Source organism: Conger conger, chromosome 4 (genome assembly GCF_963514075.1).
Source record: "Conger conger chromosome 4, fConCon1.1, whole genome shotgun sequence".
Taxonomy (NCBI): domain Eukaryota; kingdom Metazoa; phylum Chordata; class Actinopteri; order Anguilliformes; family Congridae; genus Conger; species Conger conger.
The window spans coordinates 37,436,679-37,461,317 of NC_083763.1; the positions used below are offsets into that span (position 1 = coordinate 37,436,679).

At 41.9% G+C, this 24,639-nt stretch overlaps 1 protein-coding gene across 4 annotated transcripts in view; it reads left to right on the top strand.

The window, feature by feature from the left end:
• atp8a2 (ATPase phospholipid transporting 8A2) overlaps window positions 1–24,639 on the top strand; it is a 241,996-nt gene that overhangs the window by 144,811 nt on the left and 72,546 nt on the right. For all 4 annotated transcript variants that reach the window (XM_061239651.1, XM_061239653.1, XM_061239652.1 and 1 more), the window contains 7 exons: window positions 1,215–1,320; window positions 8,637–8,719; window positions 9,136–9,185; window positions 9,367–9,436; window positions 10,031–10,115; window positions 10,715–10,854; window positions 15,236–15,374. In XM_061239651.1, coding sequence (XP_061095635.1) covers window positions 1,215–1,320; window positions 8,637–8,719; window positions 9,136–9,185; window positions 9,367–9,436; window positions 10,031–10,115; window positions 10,715–10,854; window positions 15,236–15,374 — 673 coding nt within the window. The remainder of the gene's footprint in view (window positions 1–1,214; window positions 1,321–8,636; window positions 8,720–9,135; window positions 9,186–9,366; window positions 9,437–10,030; window positions 10,116–10,714; window positions 10,855–15,235; window positions 15,375–24,639) is intronic.

The window sequence follows — 24,639 nt, forward strand, 5'->3', positions numbered from 1 at the left end:
TCACATTTCTATTAATTGCTTGTCATTATTTTGTGAGCTAACATTGGTTAATAGCCTAACGTTACATTTCCTTTTGGCTTTGGTGAGCTAGTTAACTTTTTTTGTCAATGACGCAGTTATATTTTAGTCCGACTATTTCTTCTCCCGTTCCATTGTGTTTCAATTAATTTGTTTCTAAACTAAAAATAAATTGTCCATAGCTACATTATTTTGGAAAGGTAGCTGTGGTATAAGCAAGAAAATACCCTATGAATGAGTCAGTTATGAGAAAAGAACTGCCCTTCAGGGTGGTAAACGGCCCTCCGCTTTATGACAGGCCGTAGCACCTACCTGAAGGGCAGTTATTTCCTCAAAACTGACTTGTTCATAGGGTATTATCCCTTACATGCATGCGATGTAAAAACTATTCAGCTGGACACAGTACACCTGCCAGTTTTCTAATCATGCTTGTATCTCAAGCCGACTAGATTATTGTAATGCTCTTTTTACTGGTCTGCCAAAAAAATCAATTGAGAAATTACGGATGATTCAAAACTCTGCAGCCAGACTTTTAAGGAAAACACGAAAGAGAGAGCATATCACTCCTGTTCTATCTGCACTACATTGGCTCCCTGTCTCTTTTAGAATCGATTTAAGAGTTATTTTAATTGTATAAGGCCTTAAATGATTTAGCACCATTTTATATCACAGAGTCTCTGCTGTTTTGCATCCCTTCAAGAACACTTAGGTCCACTGAAGCGAGTCTTTTAATTGTCCCTAAAGTTCCCAAACAGAAAAATCTGCCTTCTTTTATTACGCAACGAATATGTGGAACGCTCTACCTAAAGAAATCAGAGAGGTGGGCTCAGTGGACCTTTTAAACAGCATTTAAACATATCTTTTAAACCTGTCTTTCAACTGTAATTAGTAATGGCTTTTGTTTTGACCATTTTTATTTGTACTATGTTTCTGCATTTATGCTTTATCATTTATTTTATTATTTATGCTCTGTAATCTGTCTACTGTGTCCTGCAATTTGTATTATTTTTTATTTTTCTTGTCTTATTGTCAAAGCACTTTGAGCTGCTTCCTTGCATGTAAAGTGCTTTATAAATTGTATTATTATTATTATTATTATTATTATTATTATTATTATTATTATTATTATTAGTATTATTATTATTCCTCTTCCTCACAATCTTTCTCTCTCTCTTCTCTTTTATTCTCTCACCCAGCCTACCTCTCCCCAGATCTGTGAGTTTCTGACAATGATGGCTGTATGTCACACTGTGGTCCCAGAGCGAGAAGGAGATGAGATCATCTACCAGGCCTCCTCTCCAGGCAAGCAGATCCGGTTTGAAAAGAATTATAGCTGAAATATTATAGAAAAATATGGAAAATATCTATATTTTACACCATGACTTGGATAAATGCTGAATTCTGATTACTTGACAGCCTAATCAGAACTAGGATTCTGATCTAAAAAGAATGTAATGTTTTATATTCTTGCATAGTCATCTGGGTCATCTGTACATAGGCATGGTCAACCGGGTACTTTGTCTCATTACAGTGTGAAATCTTTATGCAAAGATATGCAATTGGCGTTAGGGGAATTACCTCCCCGGAGCATATTTAAGCCCAGTACTGACAATCCTTCAGTGCTTGTGTGTCAACTGTTCGCTCTTGAGCCAAGCCGGTAAAGCACAAGGTAGACTCTGTCAGTCTTTGAGTCAGGTACTGTGCTGGTGTTTTCAATCAAACAAAACGGGTAAGGAAGGCGTTCAGTATTCTTCTATTGTACACTGGCGCCTTCCTGTAAGGTCTTGTATTTTCTTTTGGGACTCGTGTGAGTCGGGGTAGAGGGACGTTGTCCCCGGTAATTGTATTTTGGTTTGATTTTCTTCCCGAGCTGCGCCTCGCGGGTTTTATTTTCTTTTATGCTAGGTTGTATTTTCTTTTCGGCGGTCCCGGTGTGCTACCGTTAGTGCTGTGTTTCTAGCACAAATTTGGTTTTGAGTTTCGCCCTGTTTCGGAGGGTTGTTTGATTTTCTCAGCCGTTTTGGGCTTAATTTCTGTTACCATTCTAATTTGCCATCGGGTTAGTTTTTGTTCCTCCATCTGTTCTGGGAGTAGGGGTTATCGCCTTTGTTTATATTGAAGTTTAGTGGCGAACACGTTCGTGTGCTCGCTTAAAAAGGGTTTCCCCTTTAGTCGCGACTGGCTCTCCGCTCAACCCCATCCTCACAGTGACATGGGAGCTGGGAGCTTGCCACCTTGTGGCAGCCATTAGTTATATGTCAGCTAGCAAGTGGCCTAGGTGTAAGAACTGGCCCATCAGCCACTGCTGTGAGGAAGTCTGAGTGGTTGGGGGCAGGACAACCAGGTCTGGGGTTGTCAACGAGAAGCATAATGTAGGCAGGGCTTTACATTACATTACATTATTGGCATTTGGTAGACGCTGTTATCCAGAGCGACGTACAACAAAGTGCATACCCATAACCAGGGATAAGTGTGCTGAAAGACCCTAGAGGGAAGTACAATTTCAATTGCTACCTGTACAACAAAGATAAGGACCAGGGCCTATTTTTATTTTATTTTATTTTTTTAAACAACAAATAAACAAACAAACAAGCAAAAGTAACCAAACTTAACTATCCAAATACTGCTTACCTAGCCAACTAAAAACACCAAAACACAACGTAAATCACAAAGACGACAATTAAGGTTCACAGGGAGGTAGGGAGGGATGGGGAGAAGTGCTGCTTGAAGAGGTGCGTCTTCAGTTTGCGCTTGAAGGTGGGGACAGATTCTACAGTTCTGACCTCAACCGGGAGTTTGTTCCACCACCGTGGAGCCAGAACAGACAGCAGTCGTGAGCGTGAGGTGGAGGTTCGGAGAGGGGGCGGTGCCAAGCGGCCTGTGGAGTCTGAACGAAGAGGTCTGGCAGGGGTGTAGGGTCTGATGATTTTTTGTAGGTAAGCTGGGGAAGACCCCTTAACTGCTTGGAAGGCTAGCACCAATGTTTTGAATTTGATGCGAGCCATGACAGGCAGCCAGTGGAGGGAAGTAAGCAAGGGGGTGACGTGTGAGTATTTGGGAAGGTTGAAGACCAGACGAGCTGTTGCACTCTGGATAAGTTGGAGGGGTCTGATGGAGGACGCTGGGAGGCCAGCCAAGAGGGAATTGCAGTAGTCCAGGCGGGACAGAACCATCGCTTGGACCAGGATCTGGGTCGAGTAGGGGGTGATAAAGGGGCAGATTGTCCGTATGTTGTATAGGAAGAACCTGCATGACCGGGTCACCGCTGCATTGTTCTCGGAAAGGGACAGTCTGCTGTCCATCACGACGCCGAGGTTCCTTGCACTGGGTGATGGCGTGAGTGTGGTATCCCCAAGGGAAATGGAGAGATCCAGATGGGGAGAGGTATTGGCAGGGATGAATATCATTTCAGTCTTACCTGGGTTGAGCTTTAGATGGTGGTTGTCCATCCAGCTCTGAATGTCACTCAGGCAAGCAGAGATACGGGCAGAAATCTGTGTATCAGATGGTGGGAATGAGATGAAGAGTTGGGTATCGTCCGCATAGCAGTGATAGGATAGCCCATGTGCAGTGATCACAGGGCCAAGGGAACGAGTGTAAAGAGAAAAAAGAAGCGGGCCTAGGACTGAGCCCTGGGGAACTCCTGTGGCAAGGGGCCGAGGTGTCAATACCGTACCGGCCCAGGCAACCTGGAAGGAGCGACCAGAGAGGTAGGACTCAATCCAGTCCAGGACTGTGCCACAGATGCCCGTTGCTGACAGGGCGGACAGGAGGATGGAGTGATCCACAGTGTTGAAGGCAGCAGAGAGATCTAGAAGAATGAGGACAGAGGAGAGGGAGGCTGCTCGTGCGGCATGGAGCGACTCACTGACGGAGAGGAGCGCGGTCTCTGTCGAGTGGCCCGATCTGAAGCCAGACTGATGGGGGTCTATCAGGTTGTTGTTAGAAAAGAAAGAAGAAAGTTGAGTAGAAGCAGCTCATTCTATGGTTTTAGAAAGAAAAGGAAGAAGAGATACCGGGCGGTAGTTCTGGATGATGGAGGGATCCAGGGTAGGCTTTTTAAGCAACGGAGTGATGTGGGCCCTCTTGGAGGATGCTGGAAAACAGCCGGAAGACAGAGAGGAGTTGACAAGGGAGGTGACAAATGGGAGAATATCAGGTGTGATAGTCTGGAGAAGAGAAGAGGGGATAGGGTCAAGGGCAAAGGTTGTAGGGCGGTGGGAGAGCAGGAGTTGAGAAACATCAGAGTCTGTAAGGGGGGAGAAAGGTGGATCTAGCTTAAGGTTGTTATGTGTTTTAATTAGAAACGAGCTTCATGCTAGAAATGTGATATCATGCTTGTCCAGCATTATAGCGCCGATATCTGCATCCTTAGCGACCTACACTAAATATTAAGAATTTACTCATTTACTGTAAAACTATTTTCTAATAAATAAAGGTCACAACTGAATAAACTCCACTATTTGGAGTGTACTTTAACACACTTTTGTTTTTTGCAAGAGCATGGACAAACACACATTGGTCACTCTTCAGGCATTTAGCTTTATTCTGAGTACATTTGATGACCTGATGCTTCATTTTCTCTATGGGAGTGGGTGTGCGAGGTGATAGCTTGCTTCTTCATAGCTGCAACTGCTGCCTCTGCCTTTAACTTCATGTAAATTTCACACAGTTCTCTTGTCAGGCCCATGATTAAATCACCCCTAATTTCTGACTTGTTGAGACATTGTTTGAATAGCAACCAGGTTGATGATGCTGTAAAAAAGAAACAGCAACTGACCAACGATGAGTGGCTGCTTTTCTTGTGAATAGGCTTCACAGTGAACTTCTTCCAGGTTTTACTCAGCTCAATTATGCAGTTAAGTGGCTCAGTTAGGCAGGCTATAGTGCCATGTTGGCTCACATCATTGCATTACGTTAATGGCATTTGGCAGACGCTCTTATCCAGAGTGACGTACAGTTGATTAGACTTAGCAGGACACAATCCTCCCCTGGAGCAATGCAGGGTTAAGGGCCTTGCTCAAGGGCCCAATGGCTGTGCGGATCTTATTGTGGCTACACCGGGGATCGAACCACCAAACTTGCGTGTCCCAGTCACGTACCTTAACCACTACTTTAACCGCCCTCATTAAATGTAGAGGAACAACCTGGGCTCCCTCAGAAGTTTATTAATTGGTTTTATAATTGGAAGAAGTCACTCTGCATTTGTATAAAAGTAAATGAACCATCTCACCACACATATAGACCTATATGCCTTCTCTGTCGATCTTTGTATGTGCCTTCATCATTCTGTGACTTCAGTACATTAACAGTTGTTCTCCCTGTTGTTTTATATTAAAGAGAATATCAACGATGTGTTCTCACAACAGCTCTGATGCCTGTAAATTAATTCCCATTGTTCTTAGGAGTGGTATGGGGAAAGGCGGGGAGTGTTTACAGTGTGAGTTCATATTAAGTCATGAGATTTCTTAAAAGTTTCTAAGTTGAAAGATGGCGAAATTATAGCCATCATTTCACCACATACAGTACAAAAGCCATCTATGAAATGGCAAAGTTATCGTAGGGGCACAATGTAACGTTTCACTTCTTTCTCAATTACTGAAATATATGCAATTAAAAGCTGTGAAATGTCACTTTATGTCACTTTATTAAATGTATTATATGGACACAAAGTTAATATATGTAAAATATATGTAAAAATAAATTCAAACCAGGAACAAAACATTCACAGTCTTAAAAATAGGAAAGCCATTATAATACAGGAGCACAAATGGGAAGATATGCTTCTTGTTTGGTTGCTTTCATTTTTGTTGGAGCTAGATCTTTTTAGTGTCTGTGTGTGTTCGGTTCGGTTCGGTGTTGCATTAGTGTTCTGCAGTGGGTTGGTTGCATTTTCTCCTGGATTAGTTAAGTATTATTTGTTTGCTTGCTGATTCTAAATTCAGTTTAGTTGTCATTATAGTGTTCTGCTGTGTATTTGTTTGTTTGTTAGCTATTACAAGTGGTGTTTATTTAGATTCAGTGAAACTGGGTTAGGTGTTTGTTTCTCTCTGGTGAGCTAGGCTATTAAGTTAGGCTATTGTTTTACTGGCTGGCAGGCCACAGCTTTTGTTGTAGGAGGAGCCAATACTTTGCACCCTGCTCAGGGTATAATTACTGGCACACCTGAACTCACTTCAGTGTGCATTAGTGTTCTGCAGTGGGTTGGTTGCATTTTCTGTATTCAGCGTCAGTGTTATTTAAGCAGTTGTGTAGCGCACCAGCGGCAGCTGTGTGCGGCAGCCTCGGCTACTTGCCTCGGCGTACGAAGTTGCAGGTGTACAAAGTCGGGGGTGTCTATCTACGGGTGTCCATCCAGGCTGTCCGAGAGCCTGATGTTTGATTTTGTTTTTGCTGCCTGCCCTCATTCCACTGTGTAGTATTCCTCTTGTCCTCCTTAGTTCCCTCCATGTGTTTCCTTCCCATCCCTGTCCTCTCTCCTCTCCCCGGCCTGTCTCTCTTCTTCCCTTTCTCGCTAAAACTCTGGAACGGGCGGTCTGCTCCCAACTGTCCACTTATCTTCTCCAGAACAATCTCCATGACCCCAACCACTCTGGCTTCAAGAGTGGCCACTCCACTGAAACCGCCCTGCTCGCGGTCACTGAGGCACTCCACTCTGCTAAAGCAAAATTCCTCTCCTCTGTCCTCATCTTCCTCGACCTGTCGGCCGCCTTCGATACAGTCAACCATGAGATTCTGCTCTCATCGCTGTCTGGGATGGGTGTCACAGGTTCTGCACTCGCTTGGTTTTCCTCCTACCTCTCTGGTCGCTCCTACCAGGTGACTTGGAGGGGCTCAGTCTCTGACCCTCACCCCCTATGAACTGGAGTCCCGCAGGGCCCGGTTCTTGGGCCTCTCCTCTTCTCGCTATACACCATGTCTCTTGGTTCTATTATCTCTTCCCATGGCTTTTCTTATCATTCCTACGCTGATGACACCCAACTCTTCATTTCCTTCCCCCCCGACACCCAAGTCACCACACGGATCTCTGCCTGCTTGGCTGATATCTCTGCGTGGATGACTTCCCATCACCTGAAGCTCAACCTTGCCAAAACTGAGCTTCTCTACATCCCTGCTAAGTCCTCTCCGTCAATCGACCTCTCATTGACCTCTCATTGACCTCTCATTGAGGACTTTGTAGTTTCCTCCTCCCGTACGGCAAAGAATCTTGGGGTGACTCTTGATAACTGCCTCACCCTGGCTCCACAAGTATCCTCCACTGCCAGAACCTGCAGGTTCTTTCTGTATAATATACGCCGTATCCGTCATCTCCTGACTGAGAAAGCCACCCAGCTCCTAGTCCAGGCGCTCGTCATTTCCCGCCTGGATTACTGCAACTCCCTCCTAGCCGGTCTCCCAGCATGTGCCATCAAGCCCCTCCAGCTGGTCCAGAATGCTGCAACCCGCCTGATCACCAGTCAGCCCAGGTCGGCTCATGTCACCCCGCTTCTCATTGGCCTCCACTGGCTTCCTATTGCCGCACGCATCCGTTTCAAGGCCCTAGTGTTGGCATTTCAGGCTGCTAAGGGGACTGCCCCACCTTACATACAATCCCTGATCACTCCCTACTCCCCAGCTAGACCACTCCAGTCTGCCAGCTCTGGTCGCCTTACGGTTCCCTCTCTACGTGCACCTGGCGGTCGAGCTGCACGTTCATGCCTGTTTTCCGTTCTGGTTCCTCAGTGGTGGACTGACTTGCCTACCATTGTCAGAACACCAGAATCCCTCCCCCTATTTCGACGCAGACTCAAAACCCACCTTTTCAAACTCTACCTTAGTCCTCCCTCCTGATTTCCCCTACCCCTCCTTTCTGATATCCCTATCCTTGTCTAACCCCCCCCCCAAAAAAAAAAAAAAAAAAAAAAAAAATGATGCACTTATGATGACAACTATGTTTAGAACAGCATTTCATGTGTATTTTGCTAGTTTCTGGATATGAGGCTTTGACTTATGGTAGAACCTATGCACTTGTAAGTCGCTTTGGATTAAAAGCGTCTGCCAAATGACTAAAATGTAAATGTAAAATGTTAATATTTTCCATTTTCTGACTTGAAGACAATGGGGGATGCTGTGACAGGATCTGAAATTAACAGTTGCTCAAAAACCTACCAATTTGTCTGAATTGCAGTTCTGCAAAGAAGTGGACTAAAATTCCTTACTGTGTGGGGGCAATTATGTTTTCACATGGGTGATATGGGGGTTTGATAACTTTTTTCATTTAACAAATTAAATCCTAATTAAAAAATGTATTTCCTCAGTTTCCCTGTCTAATATTACATTTCATTTTCTGGAATGTGCAGTATTAGAGAAAATTAGAAAGGGGTGAATACTTTTTGTAAATTGACATAATAATATGGAGTTACTTATGTTTGAGTTAAGAAAAAAATACATTTGAATATATTTGAACTATATTATAACTTTCCAATATAACAAAACAAGTAAGCATCCGTGAGAGATGAAAACTGTGTGAAGTCACTATGCAGTTAAACTAAGTCAGTAAAATGGATCTCTCTCTCTCTCTCTCTCTCGCTCTCGCTCTCGCTCTCGCTCTCGCTCTCGCTCTCGCTCTCTCTCTGTAGATGAAGGATCTCTTGTCAAGGGGGCGAAAGGTCTGGGGTTTGTCTTCACTGCCAGGACGCCCCACTCAGTTATCATTGAGGCGGTCAGTCCCATCTTCTTCATGAATCCTTCCTTCACTTGTAATTACAATTCAACAAAATGTGCATTATTGGCAGGAAATACATTAGTACATATTGCCGAAGCAAACATGAAACAGACATATGTGTAACAGTGCATAAAAGTTAAACTACATGTAAGTACAATTAGAGCTACTGATATAATAAGTGGAAATAGTCAACAGTTATTAATAAAAATACTATAGAATAAACAATAGATAAAAACAAACAAACAGCAACAACAATAATAAATTAGTAAGATTTGTCATTGTCTTCATCATTGTCTCACACATTGTCTCTCAGGCTATAGCAGGCAGAAATAAATTGTGCTGCTAGGGTCACACATATCATCACATGTAATTTATTTAAGAAATTAAACTCTAACGCTGACTCTGAATTCCAGAGGGGGAAGGAACAGACCTATGAGCTGCTCAATGTTCTGGAATTCTCCAGGTGAGATATTTGTGCACGTTCACATACAAACATGTACAAAAGCACACACACACTTTTTGTGAATGTGTTTGGAAAGGTATTTTGTGAGTATGTTCTTGGGAAGGCATTTAAGGGGGTGGGTGTGTGAGGTTATTTTAAGGGACTTTTGAGTTGTGAATTGTAATCAATTTTCTCCCCACAGTGACCGAAAACGCATGTCTGTGATCGTTAGAACACCAAGCGGGAAGCTTCGTCTCTACTGCAAGGGAGCTGTAAGTGTTTTCTTCAGCTTGTACTAAATGCTGATGCTGAGCTAAACACTAATAAAGTCTTTAGCTTTGAAGCTCAACACTGTCATAGCTACATGGGTATTCATCGATGATGTGCCCTCCATAATGTTGGGACAAAGACCCGTTATGTCTTCATTTGCCACAATTTTAGATTTGGAATCACACAATTAAATATGGTTAAAGTGCACATTCTCAATTTATTAAAGGGTATCTTTATATATTTTGGTTTCACCAGAAATGACAGAAGTGTTTATACATAGTAGGCGTGTTTTTTTTTATAATTTTACAAAAAAAGAATGCATCGTAAACGCGCAACACGCAATCCCCTGCCAACCCCCGGTCTGCAATCACAAAAATCTCAACAAAGGTTGGGAACCCTGTAGCTATGTAATTCTGGTGATGTTGTCACAGTTTCAAGGATGTTTGGTGATAATTCACATTTCTTTTCAGACAGAGTAACTGAATGAATGTTTACTAAACAGATACTCAAGAATATAATGGCAGTTCCCCAGCTGATGATTTTCATGGTTGCTTGCTCTTTCAGTGATAATGTCATTTTTGTCATGTCATTTTCAGGATAATGTGATCTTTGAGCGGCTCACAGAAGATTCCCAATACAAAGAGCTTACTGTGTCACATCTGGAGCAGTTTGCAACTGAAGGTAAAGACAGACTCACTCAATGTTTCTTTTGCCCCTTCTGTCCCAGTGTGCATGATGAGTACCTCTGCCTGAGCATACTCATTGTCTGTTTCTCCTGGTGATCGTTTTCAGTCTCACAGTTATCATGTTTAGTCTCTCCCAGTGATCATGGTCAGTGTCTCTCCCAGTGATCATATTCACTTTCTCTCTGTTATCATGTTCAATGTCTCTCACAGTGAACATATTCAGTATTTATCCCAGTGATTATATTCACTTTCACTCTGTTATCATGTTCAATGTCTCTCACAGTGATTATGTTCAGTGTCTCTCCCAGTGATCATATTCAGTATTTATCCCAGTGATTATATTCACTTTCGCTCTGTTATCATGTTCAGTGTCTCTCACAGTGATCATATTCACTTTCTCTCTGTTATCATGTTCAATGTCTCTCACAGTGATCATGTTTAGTATCTATCCCAGTGATTATATTCAGTTTCTCTCCCTGTGATACTGTTTACTGTCTCTCCCAGTTATCTTGGTCAGTATCTCTCCGAAGTTAACATCAGTTCAGTTTCTCTCTGTGAGCATGCCTGTCGGTCTGTCTCTCTGTCTCTTCAAAGGATTGAGGACTCTCTGCTTTGCATATGTGGACCTGGCAGAAGGGGAGTATGGTGAATGGCTGAAAGAGTACAATCGGATTAGCACAGTACTCAAGGACCGGGCCATCCTGCTGGAGGAATGCTATGAGCTGTTGGAGAAGGTTTGATCACACATCATCACCCATGTATTGTCATACATTCAGTGAACACTTTATTAGGTATTTTCTTTTCTTTTTTCTTTACTTATTGGTTCTGCTGCTGTAGCCTATCCACTAACTTTGATGCATTGTGTGTTCGGAGATGTTCTTCTGCATACCACTGTTGTAATGTGTGGTTATTTATGTTACTGTCACCTCCCTGTCATCTTTGACCAGTCTGACCCCTTCTCCTCTGACCAAGGTATTTTTGCCCCCAGAAGGAGATCAGCAGTTTCTGAGATGCTGGTACCATCAATCACATTTCTTCCCCAATCTGACATTTGGTCTGAAAAACAGCTGAACCTTTTGACCATGTCTGCTTGTATGCATTCAGTTGCTGCCACATAATTGGCTGATTAAATATTTGCATGAACAAGCTGGTGTACAGGCCTAATGAAGTGCATACTGAGTGTATGTTAAAGTTACTTATTTAATAATATGAACATGTGTATAGCTTTCAGTCAGCTCAGTTGAGTGGTCCGATTTTTAAAAAATCACTGATAAATAAGGCAGGTTCCCATCATGGAATCATACACGCTTGTGTCATCAAGTGTGCAGGTACGTTGGTCAGCTACATTTCCCACTTATTTCGTTCTAGCCCGGTTCCCTTTTGTGCCTCTTTTGTAGAATCACTGGGTGCTCAAAATTTACCAAACCATAAAAGCAGAAAAGCAGAGACTGGCCACCTCTTCAAACTGCACCTCTCCCCATCCCTCACTACCTCCTTGTCATCTCTAATTGACTATGTTAGCTGTTATTGTAGTTATCACAATTGTGTGTTTCATTATTACTAGGGTTGTGTTCACTTGGATGGTTTTATTGCGACTTTCATTTGGCTATGTAAGCTGTTTTTTGCTGTTCCCTCTAGGATTTTTCTGGTAACTTGTCTCTGGTTATGGGTATGGGTATACCAAATTCCTAAAATGTAATGTAAACATGAGATTAAAGTGCAGACTGTCCCTGTTAATTTGAGGGTAATTACATGAATATTGGGTGATGTGTGTAGGAATCACACTCTTTTATACATAGTCCCCCCTATTTTAGGAGACCAAAGGTAATTGGACGGTTGGCATCTCAGCTGCTTCTAAATAGTGGGAGTAGGTGAATTCAATAATTTCCTTAGTGCGGGTATAAGAAAGCTTTCAGTATCTAGTCTTGATTCTAGGCTTTTGATTGCCTTTGGAGTCTGGTATTGGCTTTTGTCAACAAGAGCCCAAGAGTTGTGCCAATGACAGTACAGAAGACAGTAAGGAAGCATTATGAGGCAGGGAAATAAGAAAAAAAGAAAACATAGGCTAAACAAAATAGACAGTTTGGAACATTATTAAGAAGAAAGAGAGCACTGCTTCTGTAGACTTCAGAATTCATTCTGCTGCTGCTATCAGCAGTTACATTATCAACAAAGGCAAGTGAATCAGCTAGACATGGCCATCACAGATGAGGAGGGCGCTTTGGTTCTTGGGTAGTTCCTTTTAACCTTTGACTCTGATACAAGTCAATCTTGGTCTCATCTGTCCACAAGATGTTTTTGCAATCGACTAGTGGTTCGTGTCACTGACATATCCCCGCTTGCCTCCTGAAGAGTGTTTCTGATCTTCCAGACTGGTGATTGGGTTTTTTTTTGTCATTATGGTGAGAATTCTTCAGTCATCAATGATAGGGGTCTTCCTTGGCCTACCAGCCTCTTTGCAAATACTGAGCTCACCAGTGCCATTTCTTCTTAATGATGTTTAGACTTTTTCAATTTTCATCTGCTAACCCTATAATAGCCTACGGAATTGCCCCTTATTGAAAAATAAAATGTTGCATTTAAATACAGGATTTGTCCCATGTATTCTTACAGAAACTTTCAGTGAGAACAGTAACGTCAGTGAGACGAGTCAGTGGCGCGTTGCATTTCAGCCTGTAAAGTTGGTAGCAAGATTACCCATAATCCGTAGTGCTTTAGGGTTTGCTTTTTTGCAGAACAACCTGCAGGTGGTAAATGCGAGCACTCTACACCACAGCTGAGCCCACCCTTGCCAGTGTGATGGACTTTTCCCCACACTAACAGATAAGAACAAGGGACTTTTGTCGTGCATGTTTTTGATCACACTCTGGTAGGCAGTGGCATGCCTAGGCCCTGGCTATAGCTACAGGTCTTTTTTTCATCAGCCCCAGGTCTCTTTTCAATGTCAGGTTTGAGAGTTTTTTTTAACACATTTCAATCGATTCCCTGCCACCTAGAGCCATGAATTCCAAGCAAAAGATATTCACTTTCCAATTTTCACACCCCTTACAAATCATCTGGAGTGCTGTTTTGTAAGTTATTTAGATACATACCAGTACTCCTGTCTGATTATTATTAATTGTGAATTATTTAAACATCTCCACTGCAAGCAGATGTGTGTCATTTGTTTTTCTATTGACATGACGGAGTGTGCGTCAAAACGGTGGTCTATTGCTACAACTGTTAATACTATGGAGTTTAAATATTTGCATTTACAAGCTGATGTACAGGTGTACCAAATAAAATGAAAGTGTATATGAAAATTTTTATGTCTAATGTATGTACAGTACTGTGCAAAAGTTTTAGGCAGGTGTGAAAAAATGCTGTAAAATAAGAATGCTTTCAAAAATAGAAATGTTAATAGTTTATTTTGATCAATTAACAAAATGCATGAACAGAAGAAGTGAATGAACAGATGAAAAATCTAAATCAAATCAATATTTGGTGTGACCACCCTTTGCCTTCAAAACAGCATCAATTCTTCTCAGTATACTTGCACACAGTTTTTGAAGGAACTCGGCAGGTAGGTTGTTCCAAACATCTTGGAGAACTAGCCACAGTTCTTCTGTGGGTTTAGGCAGCCTCAAATGCTTCTGTCTCTTCATGGAATCCCAGACAGACTCGATGATGTTGAGATCAGGGCTCTGTGGGGGCCATACCATAATTTCCAGGACTTGGCTGTATGTTTAGGGTCGTTGTCCTGCTACAGAATAAATTTGGGGCCAATCAGATGCCTCCCTGATGGTATTGCATGATGGATAATTATCTGCCTGTACTTCTCAGCATTGAGGAGACCATTAATTCTGACCAAATCCCCCCCATTTGCAGAAATGCAGCCCCAAACATGCAAGGAACCTCCACCATACTTCACTGTTGCCTGCAGACACTCATTCTTGTACCACTCTCCAGCCCTTCGGTGAACAAACTGCCTTCTTCTACAGCCAAATATTTCACATTTTGACTCATCAGTCCAGAGAACTTGCTGCCATTTTTCTGCACAACAGTTCCTGTTTTTGTGCATAGTTGAGTCGCTTGGCCTCGTCGGAGGTATGACTTTCTTCCATGAAGACCACTTCTGACCAGACGTCGCCACACAGGAGATGGGTGTACCTGGGTCCCACTGGTTTCTGCCAATTCTGAGCTGATGGCACTGCTGGACATCTTCCGATTACAAAGGGAAGTAAGCCTGATGTATCTTTCATCTGCTGCACTAAGTTTCCTTGGCTGACCACTGCATCTACAGTCCTCAATGTAGCCCATTTCTTTGTGCTTCTTCAGCAGAGCTTGGACATCACATCTGGAAACCCCTGTCTGACTTGAAATTTCTGCCTGGGAGAGACCCTGTTGATGCAGTATAACGGCCTTGTGTCTTGTTGCTGTGCTCAGTCTTGCCATGGTGTATGACTTCTGACATTGAACTGTCTTCAGCAACCTCACCTTGGAAGCAGTTTGACTGTTCCTCACCCATTTTTAACCCTCCTACACAGCTGTTTCTGTTTCAGTTAATGATTGTGTTTCAGCCTTCATATTAAATTGATGATCATTAGCTCCTGTTTGGTATAATTGGTTAATCACACACCTGACTATATGCCTACAAAATCCCTGACTGTGCGAGTGTACCTAGAAGAATTGATGCTGGTTTGAAGGCAAAGGGTGGTCACACCAAATATTGATTTGATTTCGATTTTTCTTCTGTTCACTCACTTTGCATTTTGTTAATTGCTAAAAGTAAACTATTAACATTTCTATTTTTGAAAGCATTCTTACTTTACAGCATTTTTTCACACCTGCCTAAAACTTTTGCACAGTACTGTATGTCCATATTGTCTGATGGGTTTGGATGGGTGACAGGTCTTTCCTTATTTTTTCACACAGAGTGGTCACTATGTGTAGTAGCCTGTAGTGGAGCCAGAAACACTGAGGGTTTTCAAAACCAAGCTTGATATGGTGCTACTGTAGATACTATTTAGCCTTTAGGCAAACTAAAACAAAGCAGTAGGTACACTCTAGTGGTAGGAAAAGGTGAGCATTGCCACAATGACAGAGAAGTATATTGTATTTATTTCATGTCTGTAGAATCTGCTACTGCTAGGGGCCACAGCGATAGAAGACAGGCTGCAGAATGGGGTACCTGAGACCATCAACACCTTGATGAGGGCTCACATCAAGATCTGGGTTCTGACTGGAGACAAGCAAGAGACCGCCATCAACATTGGTGAGGAGGAGCAGACGTGCACACATGACATACATTCTCAGGACAACAGCTATGAAATCTCAGGCCAGCTTCAAAATATATTGCCTCCCCCCAATATATTGTAACACGTTAAAAATAGTTACTCTCAATACCTGAGCACCTCTTGGGCCTGGGCCTGGGAAAAAGTGTGCCAGTTGTCCCCCCATCTGCGCCCCTGTATACACTATGAAACAGTATATACACACTAATCACACAATGGGCCTCATTTATCAATATTTTCAGAAATCCGTGTGAAAATGTGTGTGATTGGAAACAAACAAAAAATTTGCTCCGGATATATGAAAGAGGAATAGACACAGCTTTCGTTCGTATCCGCGTGTGTATGTTGATAAATGCCAATCAATCGTAAACAAAAAGCATGTCCACAAAATGTATAATTAGCATAAATTGACGCAACTAAAATACCTTATAAATCAATTTCAGGCAATTTAAAGAGATGGCAGAGAAAAAAATACTGTGTAACCTACACATGATCACATGATTTTTTTTTTCATTTATAACTGTATGTGCTACAGCTACTTTGTAACTTCTCTTTGCGAACATGAAAATATATATTGAACTTATTTTGGACTTAACATCTTCTATGCCATGATGTTTTCTTATCATAAACTCAAACTTGAACTCACCGTTATATTACATGTAATGTTAAGAGAGGCCAGACAAATAAACAACGGTCTCAGCAGGGTACACCCTATTTATAGCACCCTATTTATAGCAAACGTTTAGACTTGTAGGCTACGCCCTATTTATAGCAGACATTCTACTTGTTTTATGGAATTGATATTACACTCAATTTATTAATCAGGATTACCGGAATGAATCATCACTCATTTTTTTGTTGAATCCTGTTTTTATATGATATGTTTTTATATGAATCGTTTTCATATGATATGAATAATTTGAATATTTAATTGGCTTATTAAAATAATATTGCCACTCAAAATCAAAATAAAATATAACTTTATGGAATAAAAACCGAGAAAGCACACTTTACAACCGTGCGTTTTCATCGCCTCACACAATACGAACAGCTGAGACCACTCGTGAAGTTTGTTCGGCTCCCACGAAAAAACGGACAAATCCGAAAACTTTGATAAATCCTACATAATTTATGCAAATGCATTTCTGGAGAATTTATGGGGAATTTCGTTTGGCTCACATTTGATAAATGAGGCCAAATGTGTACAGGCCACATACAAACAATAAGCCAGGGATCATCAACTCTGGCCCTCAAATCCAGATCCAGCCCTAGTTGTCTTCTCTCCCAGGTAATTTGTGCTACTAATTACACCTGTCTCCCAGGTAAAGGGAGGGTGGAAAACTAGCAGTTCACACATATTAGGTAAATAATAAAGTAAAGTAAATAAAGTCAATGAACAGTGACAGTGCGGCTGACTTCCACTGACAACTGTTGAGGCTTCTCTCATTAAGCTACAGTCCCTTGAAAAAGTATTGGAACAGCAAGGTTAATTTCTTTGTTTTTCTATACACTGAGGACAATTCAGTTTGAGGTCAAATGACGTACATAAGATGTAGCGTGTAGGTTGTTTAACAACATTAAAGACTACATTTGGGAGAAAAAGTGGAAGGTTTTAGACTGGCCAAGTCAATCACCAGACGTTAACCCAATTGAGCATGCATTTCCCATCCTGAAGAGGAGATTGACTCCTTACTGGCATGCCAACATGGTCATGGTGGTAACTCGCCAGGCAGGATTCTGACAATAGCCAGCGTTAGATAACATGAATGTTAAAGGTACGATAGTGTCGTTTCCTAGAGTCCAAATCTTCAATTTGTCGAAAAACATCTTCGCGAGGGAAAAGACGACACCAGGCAGCAAGATCTTCAGGAAAATCAGACTTTATTAGCACACGTGCATAAAGCCGGATCAGCTCTCCAGAACTGAACCCCGACTGGCATTTGTACACCCATTTTATACACAGTTACTCCACCTACAACTCCTCCTCAAACCTCATTCTGGCAAATCACCCACACTTTTCTTATCGTAACTCCTCCCAATGCTCCTCTCACAACGTCATTGTGGCAAATTGCCAACGGTCCTTATGCTCTGCCAACTCTGTACAAAGTTCAGGGCATTCTGCCAACTACGTGTCCTCACTTCACCCCGCACCTGCTCTCGGCAAACTACCAGACCTCATAAAGTTCTGGATGCCCTCCCTCTAACACGTCATCCATACACGTCACTCTGTATCTTTCGCTTTTATAAGACGAACTAAGCAGCAGTAATCATTGAAAATATACAGACAAACTAAACATTTCATTAATATTCACTTCTAATATACTTTTCTAATATACAGACATACTAAACATTTGATTAATTATTCTCTTCTAAGGGAGTAAATGTACGTAGCATTCTTTGCTCTCATTTCAACAGTTTTCACTGTGGTTTCTTGCGTTTTCATAAGCTCAGCTGTAATTAATGTTCTAGGTCAAATGGATACACTCCTGGCATAAAACATCGAGAGTCCCGGAGAAATCAGCTGTACAGTCATATCTTGCTCTGCCCGTGTCCTTGACAGTTTGGTCTACACAGTTCAAGACGGGCCCCCCCCGCCAGCTGGCTGGGCTCACTGTGTAATCCTAGTACAATTTAGCAGTTAATCAGTTTGAAACTATACAGGGTACATATCCTACTTTAATACAGATATATTGATAAACTTTTAGCACACATCGTCGAGAGTTTTGGAGGAACCAGCCTGCTCACTAAGGCGGAGTCTGATTTTGACTTGTGATTGGTTATCATGCTTTTAGGAGGGAGATCTTTCGTTCTGTGAATTTTCCCCTACAATAGGTAAGATTTTTGTGTTAAAACATTGTTACAAGACCATTGTATTTCCCCTCCTATCTTTAAAAAACACATGTTGACTCACCATCTGCCTGTGTTGATAGTGCTTAAACTCGGAAATATATAATTTTATGAATATACAGTTAACGCACCGACACTGTAACAAAACATTATACAGCTGTACAATAATTCATGGTCATTGGTTGAAAATTGGTTCAAATTGCCACAGCCAATGGCGTTTCAATGTCAGCGCGTTCACACAGAAGGGGGAGGGATAAGCAGTGTTGTGGTTTGAGGGTGTTTGTGGCTGAAATTCCTCTCTTGACCATTAGGAGTCAGAAATCACCTATTGTACCTTTAATAAAACTTCTTCCCTCCAATACATACAGTGTAAATTTCAACGTGAGCTATTGATTGTTCAGCAGATTCATATCTGTGAAAACAGCTTTGAATATGGAATTTGACTCAATGATAGGAGAATGAAAGAGGCACCTGGCAACCTTGAGTATATGGAGCACTATTAAAATTAGAACTGAATATAACTGACATATCCTTCAGTTTTCGATGGAAACTTGCATTCCGAAGGAAAAGCATGACGGAATTGGCAACAGTAACTCAGGAGACCCAGACTGTCCCTTGTGTCGATGTAGAAGCCTATGTCAGTAGGCTAGCTTAAAATATACAGCTGCACCTGGTGTCGCATTTTAGGCAACACAACGCCTTGCCTAACGCAATACCTTCTTTTTTTTTGCAGCAGCAGCATTCTTTGCAAACTCTAGAGACTTGCAAAGCACTCTAGAGACAATCATTCCACGGTCAAAGTCACATACAGTAAATCCTCAAATTGTGTCCAGGACTCTATTTGAAGCCGGGCCTCGGACAATAGCCGGGGGCGTGGCCGATTCAGACAAATAAAGGCCGGCCCCCAAATACAAGCCGGGTTAATATTGCCTACCAGTAGGGCTATCAGCCCATGAGCACTAGAAGACATTGTTTCGATTTAACTCAATTAAATAAAAGAGCTCTTCTTAATATTTTATATTGTTGGTTGGTTTAATACTGTTGCCAATGAAAAGTCGTTGTCCTACACATGGGTCTCCAACACCTTGCTCTCAAGCTACCAGTCGCTTGCCGCCCCCTTCTAAGTAGCTTGCCAAAGGCTGAAGGAGTATACATTTAAACACAATTGTTGCTGCGAGGCATTCCAGCCTACGAATTTAATAAAAAGTAAATCAGGCAAAATTAAAAATTAACTCAATTTAGGCTACTTGAGGTTTCCATGTATTTACAGCACAGCGCACGTTCAATGAATGAATGAAAGCGGCTGGCTCGCAATAAACAGACGGGTGGAAATCCGGACACTCTTTCAACTACGTAAAACTTAACAGTGAATCATCAAATACCCCCCAGATTTCAGTGCCCATCAGTCCCAACATTTAGCAATAGAATCAAACAGTCCAAAAGTACATTAAATCCCAAACTAAAGCGGAAATCTTTTGATAGCCTACCGGTATGCTGCTCCAAACGAAACGCATGTCTCACAATAAAACGCACTTTAGGAAAAAAAGATCCTTAACTTGCTGTTATCTACGCTAATTTGTTATTGTTCGTGAAGCGTGTCTGGCAAGTTGTTATTTTATGGATTCTGGACTTGTATGTGATTTATTGTGTTTGAGAAAATTTGCAATAAACTAAGTCTGTTAAGACTGACACTATGACTTACCAAACGGTGCTTCCTGATTAGCCTACACTAATTGATTTCTGAACGGTTACAGGAAGTGTTGAACAGTGTTGGCCCACTTTAAGTGTAGCCTTTTACTTTATTTCTGAGAATAAAATTCTACAATAAGAAGCCTGCCCCAAATAAAGGCCTGTGCTTTGTGTAAATAAAAGACCCCGGACACAATTTGAGGATTTACGGTAGATCAAATATTTTCCCCGTTCTGATGGTTGATGTGAACATTAACAGAAGCTCCTGACCCGTATCTACATGATTGTATGCATTGCACTGCTGCCACACAATTGGCTTGAGTAGATAATCGCATGAATAAGTAGATGTAATTAAGTATGAATGTTCCTAATAAAGTGCTTGGTGAGTGTATACTGTAAATATGCATTATATATATATAAATAATATTATATATGCCGGTTGAGGCACTTTTTTTGTTAATAGCTTGCTACTGTTCTTTCCATTTCACCGTTCTATTATCCAACCATGCTAAAATACAAAAAGGTTATTGAACCAATAATCCTGAACTGCTATGGGCAACATGAGGAAACAGAACGCCCCCAGCTCCGTGGCCTGGCTTGTTCTGGTCAACACCGGAAGCTTGGGCAGAGGGTTAAGTCCTCATTACATCTTCCATCTCATTGTCCCAGCCATAGCTATGTTGTTAAGTGTAATCATAACCCCTAGACAAATGAGTCTGCAACAGCTGGGGTCCGGGATTAATCAAATCTCAAATCGAAAACAGTTTGGTTAACTCTAAATGTGAGCCAGGCTAAGACACCTCTTGTTTATTTAAGCTGGCTAGGTTAACTGTGTTTGCTAACAGGTTAAAGAGTAGTTATCAATGTTATCACAAGTTTTCTAGCGGGCTAAGTTTTGTGTTAGCTGGCTGCCATTTAGGTTTGGTTCATATTCAGTCTTCTGTCTAATGTTGCTGTGGAAACCCACATTGTAAGATGTTTGTGGCCGTCCTGTTTATTTTTGAGGGTGGTCCGTGTCTTGGTCTGTTCAATCTGTGCAATGTGCGACTGTGCTGAGGCTGGTAGCAGGTAGCTAGCATGGTCTGATATCATTCCTTAAAGTAGTTTGTTTTTTGTGACATTCCCTGTCACAGTATCTCTGTGCTGTAGAGCTTCTATAATTTGTGTGGTTTGGTGGTATTTGCAAGGTTTGCTGGTTATTGTGAAAACAGCCCTTCGTAAGGGTAGCACTGCCGCCTCACAGCAAGGGGGTCCTGGGTTCGAATCCCGGTCAGCCGGGGCCTCTCTGTGTGGAGTTTGCATGTTCTCCCCGTGTTTGCGCGGGTTTCCTCCGGGTACTCCGGTTTCCTCCCGCAGGCCAAAGACATGCAGGTTAGGCTGATTGGACAGTCTAAATTGCCAATGGGTATGAGTGTGTGAGTGAATGGTGTGTGTGCCCTGCTATAGAGTGGCGACCTGTCCAGGGTGTATTCCTGCCTTTCGCCCAATGTATGCTGGGATAGGCTCCAGCCCCCCTGTGACCCTGTTCAGGATAAGCGGGTTAAGATGATGGATGGATGCATTCTATGTAGACTACACTCACCAAGCACTTTATTAGGAACTTACTTTATTACACCTACTTATTCATGCAATTATCTAATCAGCCAATTGTGTGGCAGCAGTGCAATGCATACAGTCATGTAAATACGGGTCAGGAGCTTCAGTTAATGTTCACATCACAATTTTTCCCCATTCTGATGGTTGATCTAAGTGATTTTGATCATGGAATGATTGTTGGTGGCAGACAGGGTGGTTTGAATATCTCAGAAACTGCTGATCTCCTGGGATTTTCACAGTTCTGGCCAGAGAATGGCCAGACTGGTCAAAGCTGGCAGGAAGTTGTCAGTAACGCAAATAACCACACGTAATGTGATGGTATGTAGAAGAGCATCTCTGAACAGACAACACATCCTAACTCTAAGTGGATAGGCTACAGCAGTAGAAGTCTAAAAAATAAGTCTAATAAATACCGAATAAAGTGCTCACTGAGTGTATTAATTCACACAGACACGGTTGATACTGTAGCTTATCTTTGAGAATGATTAGCTAGGTTTATAGTTTAGCCCCTGTTTAAATATAGTTCAGTCATTGGATAGACAGTTATCCATGATAACAAACATGCTGTGAGACCAGACTCAAAACCAAACTAAATGCAAACCTACAGTATATGGATTGTTCTTAGTCACAAGACAATTTCCTTTGACGATGATGTGATGGAGGACAAGCGGTCATAGCAACCCATAGCAACCAATTCATTTTTGTGGTCAAACACAGGGGTTAAACCAGGCCTAGATTAAATGGCATCCATACATTTTTTTTGAGATGGTGCCCAGTCAATATTGGTTTTCATATAAAGGTTGGACGGTTGACCTGTAACAGCAGAAAACAAATATCTTAAGAGGGGAACGTCACTATTGCAGCAGCCCTCTGCCCTCTATAGGACTGGGTTGCACCAACTGTACTTCAGTTCAAATGTAGTCTAGTTACCTATATCTTTAAGTCATGCTCTTGATGTATACGTTAATACCAGAAAAATGGTACAATGTATCACCCAACATACATCTACACTCAGCAGGAGTCACTCACTAATGGTAAAACATATTTTCTGCACACAGCATCGTTTTTTGGTGACCCAATGGAATTTTGCAAATCGGTAATCAAGTAGAGGTTTCATTTATGGAGGGAGCATTCAGAGAATCCAAATCCAAGATGGCTTCACGTTGAATGGTGTCTTTGTCTGGCCTCCATTTGTCTCTTGAGTTTTTGTGTTTTTTTTGCAATTTATTGGCATTGGCTACAAAATAACAAATAAGGCATACAATTTCTAGCATGTTTTCTTTTAACAAGTTTATCTGGTGGTATCTGGGTTATACTTGGACCTTTTGGATTATATATGTAATTTTTTCTCAATTTTAAACTGGAGGACATAATATTGAAGACTTTCTCTCCATTGGTTTAAGGATCATCGTAAAATTCTCAGCTGCTCTGATAGCCTGGTTTGTAAGGGCATGAAAGGCACCGGACCTGACACCGGCTGACAGCAGGGTGTCCGTGACCAGAGAGCCGCGTAAACTGCGGCCGTGGCAGTGGGCTCGCGCAAGGGAGCCGTGCAACCTGTATCCAGGCCGAGACAGCATGCCTGCCAGTGTTTCAGTCTTCCCGGGCCAATTCAGCTCCAGCACTTCTGCAATCCTCCCCATCTACCATCCAAGTGGTACACCACTAGAGTGGAGGGTTATTGTCGTCTACGGCATTCCGATCATGTTTCATTTAACACATTTGGTGCTCATGTTGTCTGGATCGGTAGGAACCTGGCTGAGTGATCCAATGCTGCACCTCCCATTGTCATTGTTCAGTCAGAGGGGAACAAGTTGGTATCATCTGATCAAAATTCCACCATCTCATTTCAAATGGCAAACTAAAGACTTAGTGAATTTGTACTATTTCTATGTACTGGCTGATCACTTCATTCGCATCCCGGCGGCTTAGCAATATACTGTAAAGCGCATTTTCTATCTACCGTTGTTATGTCTAAATCTGTATCTAAACAATTTGCATTATTGGCACTGAATGTAGGGGTCACTTCATCTAGTGCCTTGACGATTGTTGGATGCTATCGCCCGCCATCAGCTTTTAAAGAATCTCTTACTTCTTTGTCAGACTCACTTTTGAATTTAAAATATAGTGAGATTCTATTGGTCGGTGATTTCAACTGTTCCGTGTTCCATGTGTCATGTTCCGATCCCTTTAAAGGTTTTTGTAACTCGTTGAACCAATTAATTGATTCTCCTACGAGAACCTAATTTAAAACAAACTGCGAAATCTACCTTACTTGATCTATTTTTCACTAATGCTCCACACAAATTTCTGCTACAGCAGTATTGTCAGTGATCACTGTGCCACTGCCACAGTAAGAAATACTACAATCCGCAAATTAAAACCCTGCATCATCCACAAACGGAATTTTAAAGGTTTTGTTGTTCAAGCCTTTTTAAGGGATTTATATGTATGTTATTGGGAAATAGTTATTTTAATTATTGATGTTGAAAATGCATGGTCTTATTTTCTGTCTCTTTTTTTACAAATGGCCGACAAACACGCTCCCTTCCGCAGAATCAAATGTACAGACAATCCTTGGTTTTCCTTGGACCTTTCAGAGCTTCTTCATTTGGCCGGGGCTGCTGCTTGGAGATCTCAGTGCACAGATTAATTCGCAATGCCAAATCAATTTTCTATCTGTTTTCTATTTTTCAGTCGGGATGGTGTTTTTTCGGTGATGAGCGGTGTTGGGTTTTCGCCAAACATAGCGTTTGGCATTCATGCCAAAAAGTTATACTTTGGTTTCATCAGACCATAAACCATTCTGCCAGTTTGTTGCAGGTTCCCCAAGGTGTTCTTTTGCAAATTTCAAGCGGGCCTCCTGGTGGATCTTTTTGAGAAATGGCTTTTTTCTTGCCACCCTTCCATACAGGCCAGATGTGTGCAATATCTTTGATATAGATGCACAAGTTTCCCTCTGTTGGCCATAAAATCCTGGAGCTCTTTCAATGTTGCCATTGGATTCTTAGTAGCCTCTCTGACCAGTTGTCTTCTCTCCCGGTCATCCAGTTTAGACCGACTCCCTGATTTTGGCAGACTGTGAGTGGTGCCATGCACTTTCCATTTCTTAAT